General features: G+C 39.3%; 2 protein-coding genes across 2 annotated transcripts; both read left to right on the forward strand.

Moving 5' to 3' along the window:
• Nucleotides 1–227: 227 nt before the first annotated feature.
• Nucleotides 228–7,972, forward strand: LOC133109485 (uncharacterized). Its single transcript, XM_061218807.1, has 3 exons — nucleotides 228–402; nucleotides 2,071–2,862; nucleotides 7,845–7,972. The coding sequence occupies exons 1-3, from the start codon at nucleotides 381–383 to the stop codon at nucleotides 7,970–7,972; spliced, it is 942 nt and encodes a 313-aa protein (XP_061074791.1). The 5' UTR covers nucleotides 228–380.
• Nucleotides 7,973–15,053: 7,081 nt separating this feature from the next.
• LOC133109486 (gastrula zinc finger protein XlCGF62.1-like) lies at nucleotides 15,054–16,076 on the forward strand. The gene is made up of 3 exons (XM_061218808.1): nucleotides 15,054–15,086; nucleotides 15,441–15,624; nucleotides 15,709–16,076. Exons 1-3 carry the CDS (start codon nucleotides 15,054–15,056, stop codon nucleotides 16,074–16,076), a joined length of 585 nt encoding a protein of 194 aa, XP_061074792.1.
• The last annotated feature ends 435 nt before the right edge of the window (nucleotides 16,077–16,511 follow it).

The raw sequence follows: 16,511 nt of genomic DNA on the forward strand, positions 1-16,511 counted from the left end.
GAACCTTTACCTCCAATAATTACATTACATCCAAAAACGATTGTGCAGACGTCATTTATTCATCATCCGACCAGGGTAAGTATTTCCCCCATAGTCTTCATGCTTTAACGAACTGCTTCATGAATGTTTGCAGAAGATATCGGATTTCAAATTTGTCAGTCGATTTTAGCCTGGAGTTGTCGCATGTTATGTACAATTCATTTTCTAGTTATAAAACTTCGGGATACACAAGTACTGGAGAGAGCTTCCGCCTGCTGGTTCCATGGATTTCAATGAGAACTGTTCATTGTGCGAGGAGCCGATTTATGGAGGATTCCATGTTTGACTATGGGGCTTTGTCGCATGCTTAGTTGTTAGTGGCGCTACTTTGGCACCGGAGCATGTGCATTGAAAACCTAAACGGTAAGGAATGAATGGCAATCAAATCGGTCCTTGTAGAGTAATTCATTCAGTGGGAAATTTTGAATTGAAAAGTACTGTCCAATATAGTAAAAATTCACCATGGTAATCGTAATTTTGAATGGGCTTTAATGATAAAATGTGCTTTTCGTCGCCAAAGGCTAAATACGCTGCATTACGTCGTAACCACTGGCGTTTGCGTGTTTCTCTGGGTGGGGGTCCAGTGTTCACTTTACTTCACTTTACCGAATGAACTTGGTTACAATGGCGTCAGATTGTAAGACTAAATTCGTCCATTGAACAGGTCCTCCATAAATCGTGTGGAACATATAAATGGCGAGCTTGATAGAAAAAAAAAGGCTTTGCAGTATCAGATCAATATTTTATTCCTAAGTAGGCCTATTATACCTTATTGAAGGACAAAACGTTTAATAATCTACCTTACCATCTACAGGTGCTACAGGTACAATAATCTAGAATCTCAGAATATTAAAATATTACATAAGACCAATCAAAAAAAATGATTTATAATACAGGAATGTCGACCTTCTGAAAAGTATGTTCTTTTGTGCACTCTACTTCGGGGCTCCTTTTGCACAAATTACTGCATCAATGCGGCGTGGCAGGGAGGTAATCAGCCTGTGGCACTGATGCCTATGTGTAATGAATCAAGAATATATGAAAGTTTCACTTTTTGAATGAAATTACAGAACAAAATGAACTTTTCCAAGATATTCAAATTTTGTGTGATGCACCTGTACTTGGTTGAGCATTGAACACCAAGATATTTTTTTCCAAAAGAATACTATTAGACTTAATTTTCCAAATTTTTCATGGCTGTTCTTTTTTAACAGTTACAGTCCCCTCCAAAAGTATTGGTACAGCAAGTCCAATTCCTTTGTTTTTGCCATCTACTGAATACATTTGGGGTTGAGATAAAAAGATGAACACGAGACCAGAGTTCAGATTTTCCACTTTTATTTCTTGGAATTTACACCTAGATGTGTTAAACTACTTGGAACATAGCACCTTTGGAATCGGACCACCCAATCAATTTTTATGTTTAGAAAAAGCATTGGTAGACCTGAGTATTTATGAAAATGAAAGTAAATAATACTTAATATTTGGCAGCATATCCCTTGCCTACAATAACTGCATCAAGCCTGTGACCCATTTATATCACCAAACTGTTGCATTCTGCTTTTGTGATGCTTTTCCAGTCTTTTACTGCAGCCTCTTCCAGTTGTTATTTGTTGAGGGGTTTTTCCCTTCGATCTCCTCTTCAGAAGGTGAAATGCATTGTCAATTGTCTTCCCCTGTTTCTCTCCAAGAGCTGTCCCAGCTATCAGATGTTTTTATTATTATTAAGGTAAAGACCTCAGACCTCCTCACATACCCTCCGCTCTGCAACCACCAACCTCCTCAAACCCCCCAGGACCAAGCTCCGCACAATGGGGGATCGGGCATTCTGCTCGGCCGCTCCCAGTCTGTGGAATGCTCTCCCCGACCACCTGAGGGCACCACAGTCTGTGGATACTTTTAAACGAGGTCTAAAAACCTAGAGCCTTCTGCTAGATTTTAAATTTTTCTCATGTTTTGTATTTCTTTTTTTTAGCACTTTTTTAATATTATTATTATTATTATAAAACCCTTCCCCTGTTTCTCCCCAAGAGCTGAACATCTGCACACCTGTGAGCAGCAGTATGATGCAGACAGGAGTCATTCTGAGACAGGACACTGAGACAACACTACCAGAGCTCACTGAACAGCACAGGATCAGACTGAAAAAAGAGGAACTCGGTGGACTGGTCCACATGGCAGAGTCAGAGACGTGTGCTGCAGCAGGACTCAACACTCTGGAGCCAGTGTGTGTTACATTACACGGAGGGGTCAGTGATGTACACCATACACACACATCACTGATTAAAACAGAAACTGATCTGGGCTTCACCCACCCTGGGGACCTTATTAAGAAAGAGACACTAGACAGTACAGAGCTGGGATATGTAACCCATGTATGTAATCTGCATCCTGACCAAATCAAAACCGAGACTGGTGATGGAGGATACCTTAAGGCAGAACACATCAGTGACTTGAAGAATATGAAATGTGTTCATTTGAAATCTGATAAAATGAAGTGTGAATCCAGTGAAAGTTCAGTGAGTGATCTCATGAATGCTATGATGAATGGAGCTGCAGGTGATCGCAAAGCCAAGACAGAACCATCGCAATGTGCAGGAGAGCCAAATCCAAACTGTAAGAAGGAAGAAATGCATGATCCGCTGACCCAGTGTGGAGACTTAAATCACCACTGTCACATAAACGGTGAGAATAGTCAGACCAGAATTCTGCAGAAAGGTGGAAATGGCAGCAACAAGTGTATTAATTTCCAGGGAACAAACGAGAGAACTGAATCCAATCCAAGACTTTGGAATTTCTGTCAGAAGGAAGCAATTAATAAAAGTAAAGGTCAAATGAATAGTGATGAAAAGCCATACAGATGTACATGGTGTGAGAAGTGTTTTAATTTCAAATCTGCTTTAAATAGACATCTGATAATTCACACAGGTGAAAAACCATACAAATGTACTCATTGTGGGAAGTGCTTTTCCACAAAAGGTCATATAAATATCCACCAGAGAATTCATACAGGTGAGAAGCCCTACAATTGTATTATTTGTGGAAAGTGCTTTTCCACAAGATATAATTTAAATATCCACCAGAGTACTCATACAGGTGAGAAGCCCTACAATTGTATTATTTGTGGAAAGTGTTTTTACACAAAAAGTAAATTAAGTGTCCACCAGAGAACTCATACAGGTGAGATGCCCTACAATTGTATTCTTTGTGGAAAGTGCTTTTCCACAAGATATAATTTAAATATCCACCAGAGTATTCATACAGGTGAGAAGCCCTACAATTGTACTCTGTGTGGAAAGTGCTTTTCCTCAAAAGCTTATTTAAATATCCACCAGAGAATTCATACAGGTGAAAAGCCCTATACTTGTACTCTGTGTGGAAAGTGCTTTTCCATGAAAAGTAATTTAAATATCCACCAGATAACTCATTCAGGTAAGAAGCCTTACAAATGTTCTACGTGTGGGAAGTGCTTTTCTGGAAAATCTAATTTAAATCGGCACAAGATGATTCATGCAGGTCTTTAATGCAAGATATTTATACTTCTGACTATTCAACCAGATGAATATCCCTGGGAGTATACACAGAGTAGGATCTGTTGAGGAAGCATAATTTAACTGCCACCGTGCCATTTAACTTACCATTCCTGCAATAGCCCTGCAAATGTATTCGGTTTGGGTTGGGAGATGTTTTTCACAAGTGTTTTTCTTGGGTACACAGCGTGGGATGTGTTATTTAACAAAATCGTATTAATTTCTACCAACAAATCAATCCATTGGAGGATCCTTCCTTGTGTAGTACACCGTATGGAAAGTGCTTTTTCAGAGGAAGAAATCACCAGTAGCCTCATTTATAAAACTTTATAAAAGGCATACGCCTTCCAGTGAGCAAGAGGGAGGCTGCTCGAGCAGCATGGAGCGACTCACTGACGGAGAGGAGCGCGGTCTCTGTCGAGTGGCCCGATCTGAAGCCAGACTGATGGGGGTCTAGCAGGTTGTTAGAAAAGAAAGAAGAAAGTTGAGTAGAAGCGGCTCGTTCTATGGTTTTAGAAAGAAAAGGAAGAAGAGATACCGGGCGGTAGTTCTAGATGATGGAGGGATCCAGAGTAGGCTTTTTTAGCAGCGGAGTGATGTGGGCCCTCTTGGGGGATGCTGGACAACAGCCAGAAGACAGGGAGGAGTTGACAAGGGAGGTGACAAATGGGAGAATGTCAGGTGTGATAGTCTGGAGAAGAGAAGAGGGAATAGGGTCAAGGGCACAGGTTGTAGGGCGGTGGGAGAGCAGGAGGTGAGAGACATCAGAGTCTGTAAGGGGGGAGAAAGTGGAAAAGGAAGGGATGGGCCTAGAGGGGGGGAAGGGCACAGAGAGGGGGGCGGTGGTTGTAAGGGATCTGCGGATGTCTGTGACCTTCTCATGGAAGCCGTATTGTAACCCTTTGAGAATTAGTGAAATTGCTTAACAATTGAATCAATCAGTGTGGACAAATTGATGCCCCAGTCCATTATGAAAATGTTTTTGAAAATAGATACTTTTTTTTTTTTTGGTTATGTGCTTTATTGGTAACAAAACGATTACTCAGGCTTTGATTTTCCGCTGACAGTGATATTCAGTAATATTATTAGCAGACTTCCAAATTGTAGATGGAGTCCAAATAATTGAGTGAAATTGTCATTAGAACATATTCTAGATTTTATTTATTTCACTACTTTGCCTGCAGAGTCGCTGTTGCCCTCTGCCTCCATAAAGTTTCTGTCAATCTTCGCATTTTTCCTCATCAAGTTTATGCTTAGAAAGTGGCGTACACACATTTAAAGTCATTTTTTGCGCGTACGCAATGATTATAAATGAGACCCCAGGACAGAATTCATCCAGGTGAAAAGCCAAACAAGTATCCGCAGAGTGGTCTGATCTATAGTAATAATATAATAATCAGATAATTAATTCAGCACCAACCTTATGTGCATTAATATGGGCGTTTCCCAGGTAGATAATTTGTGCAGCTACCAAATAATGTGTGCAGGTGAAAAGCTTTTTGTACCAACTTTGTTTTTCAATAAAGAATTTGTTATTTATGACTCCAAGAAAGCATAGACTGCTAAAAAGCTGCTACTGCTAATTCTCATTGTGTGAAGTGTTATACGGCGTCATACTTCATGAGGTGTGCATTGTGTGAAGTGTTTCCAGTGTTCATCCAATTCAGAACCACACCTGATGAATTGTATTTTTTCAGAAATCGCCTGAAAACTGTTACAAATATGCAGTGTTGGATTTGAAATGCGATGATGAATATGAGGTTAAAGTGAAGACTGTCACCATTAAACATTTTGGGAAATTCGGCGAGATGTTCAATTTCAGTTAAATTTTTGTGCATTCACTGGCTCAGTTTCAATGTTAGTGTACACAAGATATTGTGTATTTGAAATACAAAATACAAAAAATTTGATGCACTTGACTAATGGCTTCAAAATATATACTTAAGATCTTAACTTCAGGGATTTACATTACACATTTACACTGACTTCAGTGTGAGTGTGTACTGTTAATTTTCAGTTTTTCAATCATGTGATTGTAAATGTTTGGGGAAAAAAGTGACATTATTTCAGGTGAAAGAAATTCTTAGGCAACATTAAGGTTTCGGTGTTATACTGACCCACCCACCATGTACTCTGGTGTGAAGTCTGCTGTTGCTCAACCGATAGAAGACACCAAATGACAGATGATTGAGTTCATGATGAGTTCATGCATTTGCGTTTTAGGAAAAAAAAAGTGCATATTTATTGATTTTGGAACCTTGTTTGTAAGTGTTCCGATAATAAGAGAACCATAGCATTATATTTGTTTTTGAAGAAGATATCTGTGTCTTTATGTAGGGTGTCCAATATGGGTCAGCTTTGGGTTTCTGTCTCTTGAATGGTTGGCTCAAGACCAAACCACATTCAAACATTCATATAGATCAACATGCATTAAAATTGTTCAAATTGTTCAAATCTAAAAGGGTGTGGTGAGAAAGTGATTGATTTCTGATGGAATGGCCCAAAACTTTTTTCAGTAAATAAATGAATGGTCATTTAAAAAATGTCCCAATGTTTTCGGTTTACTCTGTATCCTTTTGTCTATTGCACATTCTGTCTTTAAATTCGAAACTATATTGTGTGTCAAGCAGTAATGGAGGAAATGAGGAAGGGAGCAAATACTTTTTCATTTCACTGTATATTGTGAATGTGCACATGCAAAAGGGTTTCATGCCATGCTTACATCTTTATGAACTGTATGTGTTACTGCTTTCTACTTTACTATCCATTTGTAAATGTATTTTAATTCCTGCTGCAACACTAATCATGTAATAAATACATTTAGCTCATATGGGGTGTGTATTGTATGAGTCATGTTCATGCTCACCTAATTCCATTACTCAATGTCCTGAGGAATCCATTTCAGGCTTCTTTTTTCAGTTGAGTGTTTTCATTTTGCACGAGATCAAGGTTTGTAATCCCAATATACAAATATGGGTGGACATGTGAGAGGCAGGAAATGCTCCTGACGAGCTGGTTGGTACCTTACATGGCTGCCAATCGGCGTTGATGTGTGAGTGTTTGTATGAATGGGTGAATGAGAAGCATCAATTGTACAGCGCTTTGGATACAGGCTCTAAATAAAGGCCAACCATTTCCATTTGCTTTCTCAGGAGCAATTTGCTATTGCTGGCTAATGTTTACCCACATTGATTTAATATCTATGTTCTCTTTAAGCAATGAATGTATGTGTTTGAATTGTAGTACTTTTTCTTATTATGATGGTTGTTCATTTTTAGCAAAATTAACATTAATATTTTACTACTGTCAGTCTAGTCCTGATTCTGTCGACGATCGTAAAACCAAGTATCGCAAAAAACACCATTACATGCAATACTTCATCAGATGCCAATGTGTATTGTCATTTCCAAGAACATTATTACTATTCAGTAGGTTTCACCATATTCAGCATGACCATCATAATAATCAACAACATATAAAAGTTATTTTGGATTAATCTGAATGTTGGTCAGCATATAAATCTTTTTTAGGGTCACCTTTCTGTACTGGTGGAGGGTTCTGACGAGCTGTGGACACAGGCTCCTACAAGCACCTCCAGTCCTCCCACAGTCCCCCAGCAGCTGCTCTCTCAGAAATACAGTAACAGTGTGGGTACATTTTTGTTCTTCAAGGATCAAATTTCCGAAATGTACACTGAAAGTACAGTGAGGTTCTTGTTGGGTACAAATGAGCACATTTTCCAAGCAGATAAACATACAAATTAATTATACATTGCTGGCTAAGATTACAATTTAGTTGCGACAAACAATTTTTAGAGAGTGTGGGCAGCCTCTAGCTCTGCAAGGCTGCTAGTTCGTCTTTGGGCAGGTAGACTCAGATCTGCTGCCTGCTACGGCTGCACTAACCAAGTGAAAAATATATTTTAGTTGGTCAACCGATGCCATAGCTGGAGCCTGGCTGGAGGACTGCCCTTCCTACGATGCTGAAGCACCCCTTCAGCCCTGATCAGAAAGGCTTCTGTCCTCCTCTTCACAAGGATCCTCTTGATCTTAGCTTTGAATCTTCTGCATTTGCAAGGTGTTCCTTGGACTGGGAATCCATTTTAAATCATTGTTTCAGTGTGTGATTGGAAATGTCTTTTAATGTTCACCATGAAGGCAAAAAGCAGGAAAACCTAAAAAATAATAAACGGTGAATAATTTTGTCTCTGTGTTATTTCAAATTAGACTTGAACACTGCTGAGAGCTAACCAACATGCATCATTGCCCCACGCAGAAAGCCTCCAAAAGGTTCAGAAACAGATAAGGGAGAACCGGACTGACTGTGGTGACACGTATGAGGCATTGGGGGCCAAAGCGAGCAATATGCCCCCTGTCCTCACTCCTTATGAATGTCCAAACTGACCATTCTCCCACCCTGACCCCAAGATTGCATGACTCCAGCACCATCATGTTCCAGCAACAAATGACAATTCATTTCTGAAAATTGTGGTGAAAATGTCATTTGGTTCGGATTTCATGTATATATTTTGGGGGTTTTTTTGAGACCAAGAATCATAGAAACACCAATATAACATGATCTGAAACAACATCACAATCTAAGTGGTGCAAGAAGATGGTTATTCAACAAAAAACTACATTCGAAAGGGAACTTAAAAAAAAAAATTATTATTAAAAAGTATATACATCAGTGACCACTTTTAGGTAGACCTGTACACCAGCTTGTTAATGCATTACATTACACTACATTATTGGCATTTGGCAGACACTTATCCAGAGTGATGTACAGTTGATTAGACTAAGCAGGAGAAAATCCTCCCCTGGAGCAATGCAGGGTTAAGGGCCTTGCTCAAGGCTGCCCTGTAGTGGAGAGCATGGTGTGAAAAACAAAAACTTTCAGTGAGCAGTTCTGCAGGCAGACATGTGTTGTTAATGAGACAGGACAGAGGAGAAGGGCCAGACTGGTTGTGCCAAAGATTTCATCTTAGCCCAGCTGATCCTGAATACGTCAATCACTTGTAAAGCTATAGGCACCATTGAAACAGCTGTGTCATCCACAAATTCACTTAATGGATATGTTCTATCAAGGATGTCAATTCCAGTGGATGGTAATACTTGGGTAGCTAAAATGAAGAGTACCCTTTTATAGCTGCAAGTGTCATTAAACAGGGTTTTGATCATGTTACAGAAACTGACCAAAAGAAAAAAACATTAAATCATGTTGAAAGCTTTAAATACATTTGTCGTTAAAATGAAGGCATCAGTCTCAACCAATGAGTTATAATCAAGCATTTCCAAAATTGGACAGATGTGCTTGTGAATGTGCCTCCCCTTAATAAATGCCATTGGTATTCAGCAATGATATTTGGCAATCCATCTATTAGTGTGGTGGCGTTGACTAAGGCTGGAAGCTTATAATATTTTGAAAGTAACGTTATGCGTCCCCAGCTATCTATCTGTAATCTTTATTAAGCTTTGGGAGTAGTTTGTTGATTGTGTCTGTGTTTTTCAAAACCAAAGTAGAAGGTATTATTGTCTCCCTCTTCTTGCCATTTGGTATTTGACTGATTAAATGCTCCTTTTGTTTGTCAGTGTAAAAAAATATATCTTTTTATCTGAAGAGTTTTGTATTGTCTTCCAGTTTTAAATACTTTTTACAGCACAGATTATTGATTTCTCCATCCTGCTTCACTTTCTTCTGTTGTGCCAAATCTTTTGACATTTCAATGGCTATTTGCTTTTCCCATTTATCCACTGAGGACATTTCTACCATCATAACTTAATTATAAGGGACCTTACTCTGTTACAAAAAGTTTAGAAGGAAGTAAATTGTTAATACACGTCCAATGGGATTGAATAGTAGGCACATTCTTAAAATGGAAAATTCAGCCAATAATCAAAAAAGAAATGAACTTTTATTTTGAAGCTCACCTTGAATCTGCACCGGAAGACACGATTTAAATATCCACCAGAGTACTCATACAGGTGAGAAGCCCTACCAATTGTATTCTTTGTGGTAAGTACTTTTCAAAAAATGGTTATTTAAATATCCACCGGAATACTCATACAGGTGAGAAGCCCTCCAGTTGTACTCTGTGTAGAAAGTGCTTTTACACAAAAGGCCATTTAAATACCCACAAATAAAAGTACTGTCCTCGTTTAAGCGTTTAAATGGTTAACCAAACTGAGTAGTAAACGTTTAAAAGAAAATTCTAGCCGATCATTTTTGCTGAAGCTGGAATGGTAAACTCAGTTTAATATAAATCCGCATTCACCATCGCACCATATTTGGTAACGTTGGCAAAGTTTGCGTTACAGAAAAATATATATAATTGTTCGGAGACCTGTATTGGCAAGAAAGTTAAATCATTAGACCTTTCGCCTATGGTAAAATAGATCCCGTGTTCTCACATTGTATCAGGCAAATATTGCGTGACCACAATTTTGAATGCACAACCCCGTCTGTAACAAAGTTCTTAACAGCAGCATATTTGCAGATTTCATCCCAAGTCTATCAGGCAGAAGCCATATGGAAGAGGGATGAAAACATCAAGAATAACGTTTTTACTGATGCATTAAAAAAAAATGACACGATCGACCAGCATGCCTGCAGGAATATAACTCCAGGCTTCTGCGACTGTGAGGCTACACTGCACAATGTTAATGTAAATGTAAATCTTTAATTTGGCAAATAGGCCATTAGCTGACTTACAGTGTTGACATTTAACGATTGAGATGGTCCAAAATATAGTTTGAAAATACAATTAAATTTGACAGTACTCCACAAAAAAATTATTTTGTGAAATACGACCCCCAGCGGTCATAAGCAGTATCGGTTATAACCGTTTAAAAAATGGGACGGTAACTGTTTACAAAAACAGTGATTCCTTTTTTCCCATTCCTTTTTTCAGTGTAAAAAATATCTATTTGATATCTGAAGAGAATTGAGTTTAATATTGTCCTCAAGTGTTAAATCTCTTTTACAGCACCGATTAGCGATTTCACATATACCTTCATCCTGCTTCAGTTTCTTCTGTTGTGTCAAATCGTTTGACGTTTCAATAGGTATTAGCGTTTCCCATTTATACATGAGGATGAGGACATTTCTACCATCTCTATTTAATTATGAGGGACTTTACAATGGGATTTAATAGTAGGCACATATGACATAATGACCTGTTAAAGGAGAAGCAGTAATGTCACTGCTTGAGATGAGCCAAAAGTCTAACCTGGGCCATTGCCGTTTCCATATCCGTTAAAGCATGTATAATTTAAACCATTACGATTTGCCATTCTTCATACGTCTACCAAATGTAATTTAGTTTGTTTTCATGTATATTTGGTTAATGATCTTGGTAAATATTTATTACACATTATTTCTGTTCTCCATTCATTTATTTATGTTAAACAGCGGCGGAATGCACGAAGAACTGTAAAATAGCTTGTCCACAACTGGAAGTACACAACACATTTTACTTGATTACCACACTGGAATAACGAATGTAATGTTTAAGCCTCCATGAGCTAGCCAGCTAAATTTCTTGGAATTACGCATCATGTAATCACTTTACTTTCACTCAGACAACTTTCTGCTTTCAAAGTGCGTCTCAATCGCGTGCTGCGAACACACCTCTGAAGTCGCCTTTTTTTGAAGGACAGATTACTAATCAAGCAACTGATTTCGGTTTCGGACACAGCACAGGCGACTGAAAGTGATCAATGGCGGAGCAGTAATACAATGAAACCAAGCGGACCAATCACATTTCTTACGGAACGGTATTTACATTTCTGGGGAGGTGAGCGTCAGGCCAGAACGCGGCTTGGCGTAGACTCGACACCGACGTATAAACCTCTCTGCTTAAAAGAACAGAAGTGGAAGAACAGAACTCCGGCGACTTCATATGGTTAACACAGATGTAATCAGTCATTGGGAGCCTTTAACTGCAAGAAGTACATTCCATCGAAAAACAGTCATTCATTCATCATCCAAACAGGGTAAGTATTTTCCCCATCGTCTTCATGCTTTAACGAACTGCTTCATTAATGTTTGCAAAAGATATCGTTTTTCAAATTTGTCAGTCGATTTTAGCCTGGAACTGTAGCACGTTATGAATAATTAATTTTCTATTTATTAAACTTCGGATTCGTCCAGCTATCGGGATATATAAGAACTGGGTAGAGCTTCCTCCTGCTGGTTACATGGATTCCAATGAGAACTTGTCAATTGTGCGAGGAGCCGATTGAGGAGGCTGCCATGTTTGACTTTGGGGCTTTGTCGCGTGCTCAGTGGCGCTATTTTGTAACCAGAGCATGCGCACTGGAATAATAAACGTATGTGCTCCTCCGAATAAAATCGGTCCGTGGTGAGAAATTCATTCAGAGGGAAGAAAATTAGAATCGGAAAATTACTGTCCAATGTAGTATAAATTCACCCTGGTAAAACATCCGATCAATGTTTTGTACATAAGTAGGCCTATTATACCTTTACAATCATATAACGTTTAATTTTGATTGGAAACTTTCTACCTTCTCATCTACATGGTTGAGCATGGAACAGTTTGTGGTAATTTTCTACACAGACCCAACTTTATTTACTTTATTATTTTTTTCAAAAAGAATACAATTTGACTTCATTTTCCCTGTGGCTGTAATTTTTTTGAAACGGTTACAGTTCCCTCAAAGTATTGGAACAGCAAGACCAATTCCTTTGTTTTTGCAATCCACTGAATAAATTTGGGGTTGAGATAAATATATGAAGATGAGACAAGAGTTGTGTTTTTATGCTTTTATTTCTTGGTATTTACAACAAGATGTGCAAAACTACTTATAACATAGCACCTTTGTTATCAGACCACCCCATCTTCAGGTTAGAAAATGTGTTTGAACACAGAGTATTTAAGTAAATAAAAGTAAATAACACTTCATATTTTGTAGCATTTCCCTTGCTTACAATAACTGCATCAAGCCTGCGACCCATTTACATCACCAAACAGTTCTGCATTCTGCTTTTGTGATGCTTTTCCAGGCTTATACTGCAGCCTCTTCCAGTTGTTTGTTATGAGTGTTTTTTCCCTTCAGTCTCCTCTTCAGGAGGTGAAATGCCTGGTCAGTTGTCAGGTGTTGAACTTGGCCCGTCTAAAACCTTCCACTTTTGCTCCCTAATGAAGTCCTTTGTTTTGTTGGCAGTGTACAATTTTGGAAGGGTAATCTTGGTCCCATCAGTCCATAAAACTTTGTTTGAGAACTTTGATGTCACTGACTGATGTTTTGGGGGTTTTCCTCACAGCTCTCACAATGTTTCTGTCATCAACTGCTTTTGTTTTCCTTTGTTGACCTTTTTGATGTCTGTTGCTCAGTAGACCAGCGGTTTTTCAGGACATTCTGAGTTGTTGTTCCAAGCTATTCTCAATGCTTGTGCAATCTCTATGATTGATTGATGGCTTGCTTTTCTCCCAACGACAGCTCTCTGGTCTCCATGTATTCTAACACAAATGCAGTCATTCAGAACTATTTTTTAAACCGAAATTAGGTCATCTGATACTGTTTAACAAATCTAGATACAAATACCAGGAAATAAAAGCTGAAATTCAGATCTATCATCTCAAATATATCTTTTGACCTCAATTGTCTTCAGGATATAGTAAAAGCAAAGGAATTGGCCTTGCTTTTCCAATACTTTTGGAGGCGGCTATATATTCAGTTTGGATACTGTCCACCAAGTGATGCTGATGTGGGAAGCCATCAAAGTATGTTTTATTTCCATTCCAACTCAATTTTTTGGACATGAGTAGGCCTATTACAGCTTTTTAACTACATGAATTTACATTTTGGTAAGGAACTTTCCTTACTTGGTTACTTACTTTTTGGTAATTTTCTGTCCCAACTTTGGCTTAGATGATTTTCTAAAATGATAGTAAAATTCTAAAATTAGTCGGTGTGCAACTGCATCAAACTGATGTCGGCATCAAGGTCCGATTCCTTAACTGTGCATCATCGCAGCGCCCCGTGTGGCTGTTCTTCAGAATAGCAGTTTAGAATTCAAACACCAAGTGGTGCTGTTCTTTATTGAATCTACACTCACCAGAACATTTCAGTTTTATTGCACCTACTTATTGAGTATCCCAGAAACTGCTGATCTCCTGCGATTTTCATGCACACTAGACTCTTGAAAGGGTTTGTAAAAAAATAGTGCAAAAAACAAAATCAAATCTAGTGAGCAGCAGTTGCCCAGACAGAAATGCCTTGCAAATGAGATGTCAGAGGAGAATGGCCAGACTGGCCAGACTGGTCAAAACTGACAGGAAGATAACAGTAATGCAAATAACCTCACATTTCTGCAGTAATATGTAGGAGAGCATCTTTGAACACACCACGTATCATAATTAAGTGGATAGGCTACAGCAGTAGAAGTGTTAAAAATAAGTCCAATGAATACTGAATATAGTGCTTGGTGAATGTATAAAGAACACTTACACAAAGTTGGATCAATATTGGAGTGGTCAACTCCCCCACCTCTGGTAGATTTTTCACAGAATACAGCATGTACAGCAGCCTCAGAATCCACAGAGAATGTCCACAGGGTTTCTGAAGATGCTGCTGGTGCACACTGATTCCACCATGAATGTCATGGAGACCAGTGTTCTGCCCTTTTGCCATGGCCAGCCCATTCTTCCTGTTCTGAGGCCCTTCAGAAATGGCTTTCTTTCAGTGTTCACAGTTGAAGCTAAAGCTGTGTTTTTAAAGTGGAACTGTGGTATCAGCCATTGAGGGAATAAGGGTTTCCCCCACCTCAAAATGTCAGAGCACCCCCTGTGGTCAGTCAGCCATCTGCAGGACTGCAGAGTGTAAAGAATGTGTCCTTCGGACCCATTTGATTCAGGTTAAAACCATTCCCGTTTCTCCCCAGGAGCTGAACATCTGCACACCTGTGAGCAGCAGTATGATGCAGACAGGAGTCATTCTGAGACAGGACACTGAGACAACACTACCAGAGCTCACTGAGCAGCACAGGATCAGACTGAAAGAAGAGGAACTCGGTGGACTGGTCCACATGGCAGAGTCAGAGACGTGTGCTGCAGCAGGACTCAACACTCTGGAGCCAGTGTGTGTTACATTACACAGAGGGGTCAGTGATGTACACCATACACACACATCACTGATTAAAACGGAAACTGATCTGGGCTTCACCCACCCTGGGGACCTTATTAAGACAGAGACACTAGACAGTGCAGAGCTGGGATATGTAACCCATCTGCATCCTGACCAAATCAAAACCGAGACTGATGATGGAGGATACCTTAAGGCAGAACACATCAGTGACTTGGAGAATATTAAATGTGTTCATTTGAAATCTGATAAAATGAAGTGTGAATCCAGTGAAAGTTCAGTGAGTGATCTCATGAATGCTATGATGAATGGAGCTGCAGGTGATCGCAAAGCCAAGACAGAACCATCGCAATGTGCAGGAGAGCCAAATCCAAACTGGATGGAGCCTATCCAAGCACACATTGGGCGAAAGGCAGGAATACACCCTGGACAGGTCGCCAGTCCATCGCAGGGCACACACATCATTCACTCACACACTCATACCAATGGGCAATTTAGACTCTCCAATCAGCCTAACCTGCATGTCCTTGGATTGTGGGAGGAAACCGGAGTACCCGGAGAAAACCCACGCAGACACGGGGAGAACATGCAAACTCCACACAGAGAGGCCCCGGCCGACGGGGATTCGAACCCAGGACCTCCTTGCTGTGAGGTGGCAGTGCTACCCACTGCACCATCCGTGCCACCTTTCTTTCTGACAGAGGCAATTAATAGTAAATGTCAAATTATTACAGATGAGCCATACAAATGTACATGGTGTGAGAAGTGTTTTACTTTCAGATCTGCTTTAAATAGACATCAGAAAATTCATACAGGTAAAAAGCCCTACACATGTTCTCAGTGTCGGAAATGCTTTTCCAGAAAAGATGCTTTATATATCCACCAGATGACTCATACAGGTGAGAAGCCCTTCAAGTGTACTCTCTGTGGAAAGTGCTTTTGCGTAAAAAGTCATTTAAATCTCCACAAGATTATTCATACAGGTGAGAAGCCCTACAATTGTATTATTTGTGGAAAGTACTTTTCCACAAAAGCTTCTTTTAATATCCACCAGAGAATTCATACAGGTGAGAAGCCCTACAATTGTATTCTTTGTGGAAAGTACTTTTCCAAAAAAGCTCATTTAAATATCCACCAGAGAATTCATACAGGTGAGAAGCCCTATACTTGTACTCTGTGCGGAAAGTGCTTTTCCACGAAAAGTTGTTTAAATATCCACCAGATAACTCATACAGGTGAGAAGCCCTACAATTGTATTCTTTGTGGAAAGTACTTTTGCACAAAAGCTTATTTAAATATCCACCAGAGAATTCATACAGGTGAGAAGCCCTATACTTGTACTCTGTGCGGAAAGTGCTTTTCCACGAAAAGTCATTTAAATATCCACCAGATAACTCATTGAGGTGAGAAGCCTTTAAATCGCCGCAAGATGATTCATGCAGGTCTTTAATGCAAGATATTTATACTTCTGACTATTCAACCAGATGAATATCCCTGGGATTATACACAAAGTAGGATGTATTGAGGAAACATTATTTAACTACCACTGAACCATGTCAATGTAAATGTAAATCTTTAAGTTTGCAATTATCTGACTTACAATGTTGACATTGAACTATTAAGATGGCCCCAAATGCAATAAAAAATTGGGATGCTATTCATTTCCAAAAACTGATGCTTTCTCACATTCCTACCTAATGTGGTGCCCTTAATGCAATATGAGTGCAGTCGACCACACCGATTACATTTAGAAACATGCTGCAAATTGCGCTTTGATTTTGGCCTGTTCACCTGCAGTGTAGAGAAACTTTATGTATCGCTGGGTCATTCCAGTTAT

This window comes from Conger conger, chromosome 14, assembly GCF_963514075.1.
Source record: "Conger conger chromosome 14, fConCon1.1, whole genome shotgun sequence".
Taxonomy (NCBI): domain Eukaryota; kingdom Metazoa; phylum Chordata; class Actinopteri; order Anguilliformes; family Congridae; genus Conger; species Conger conger.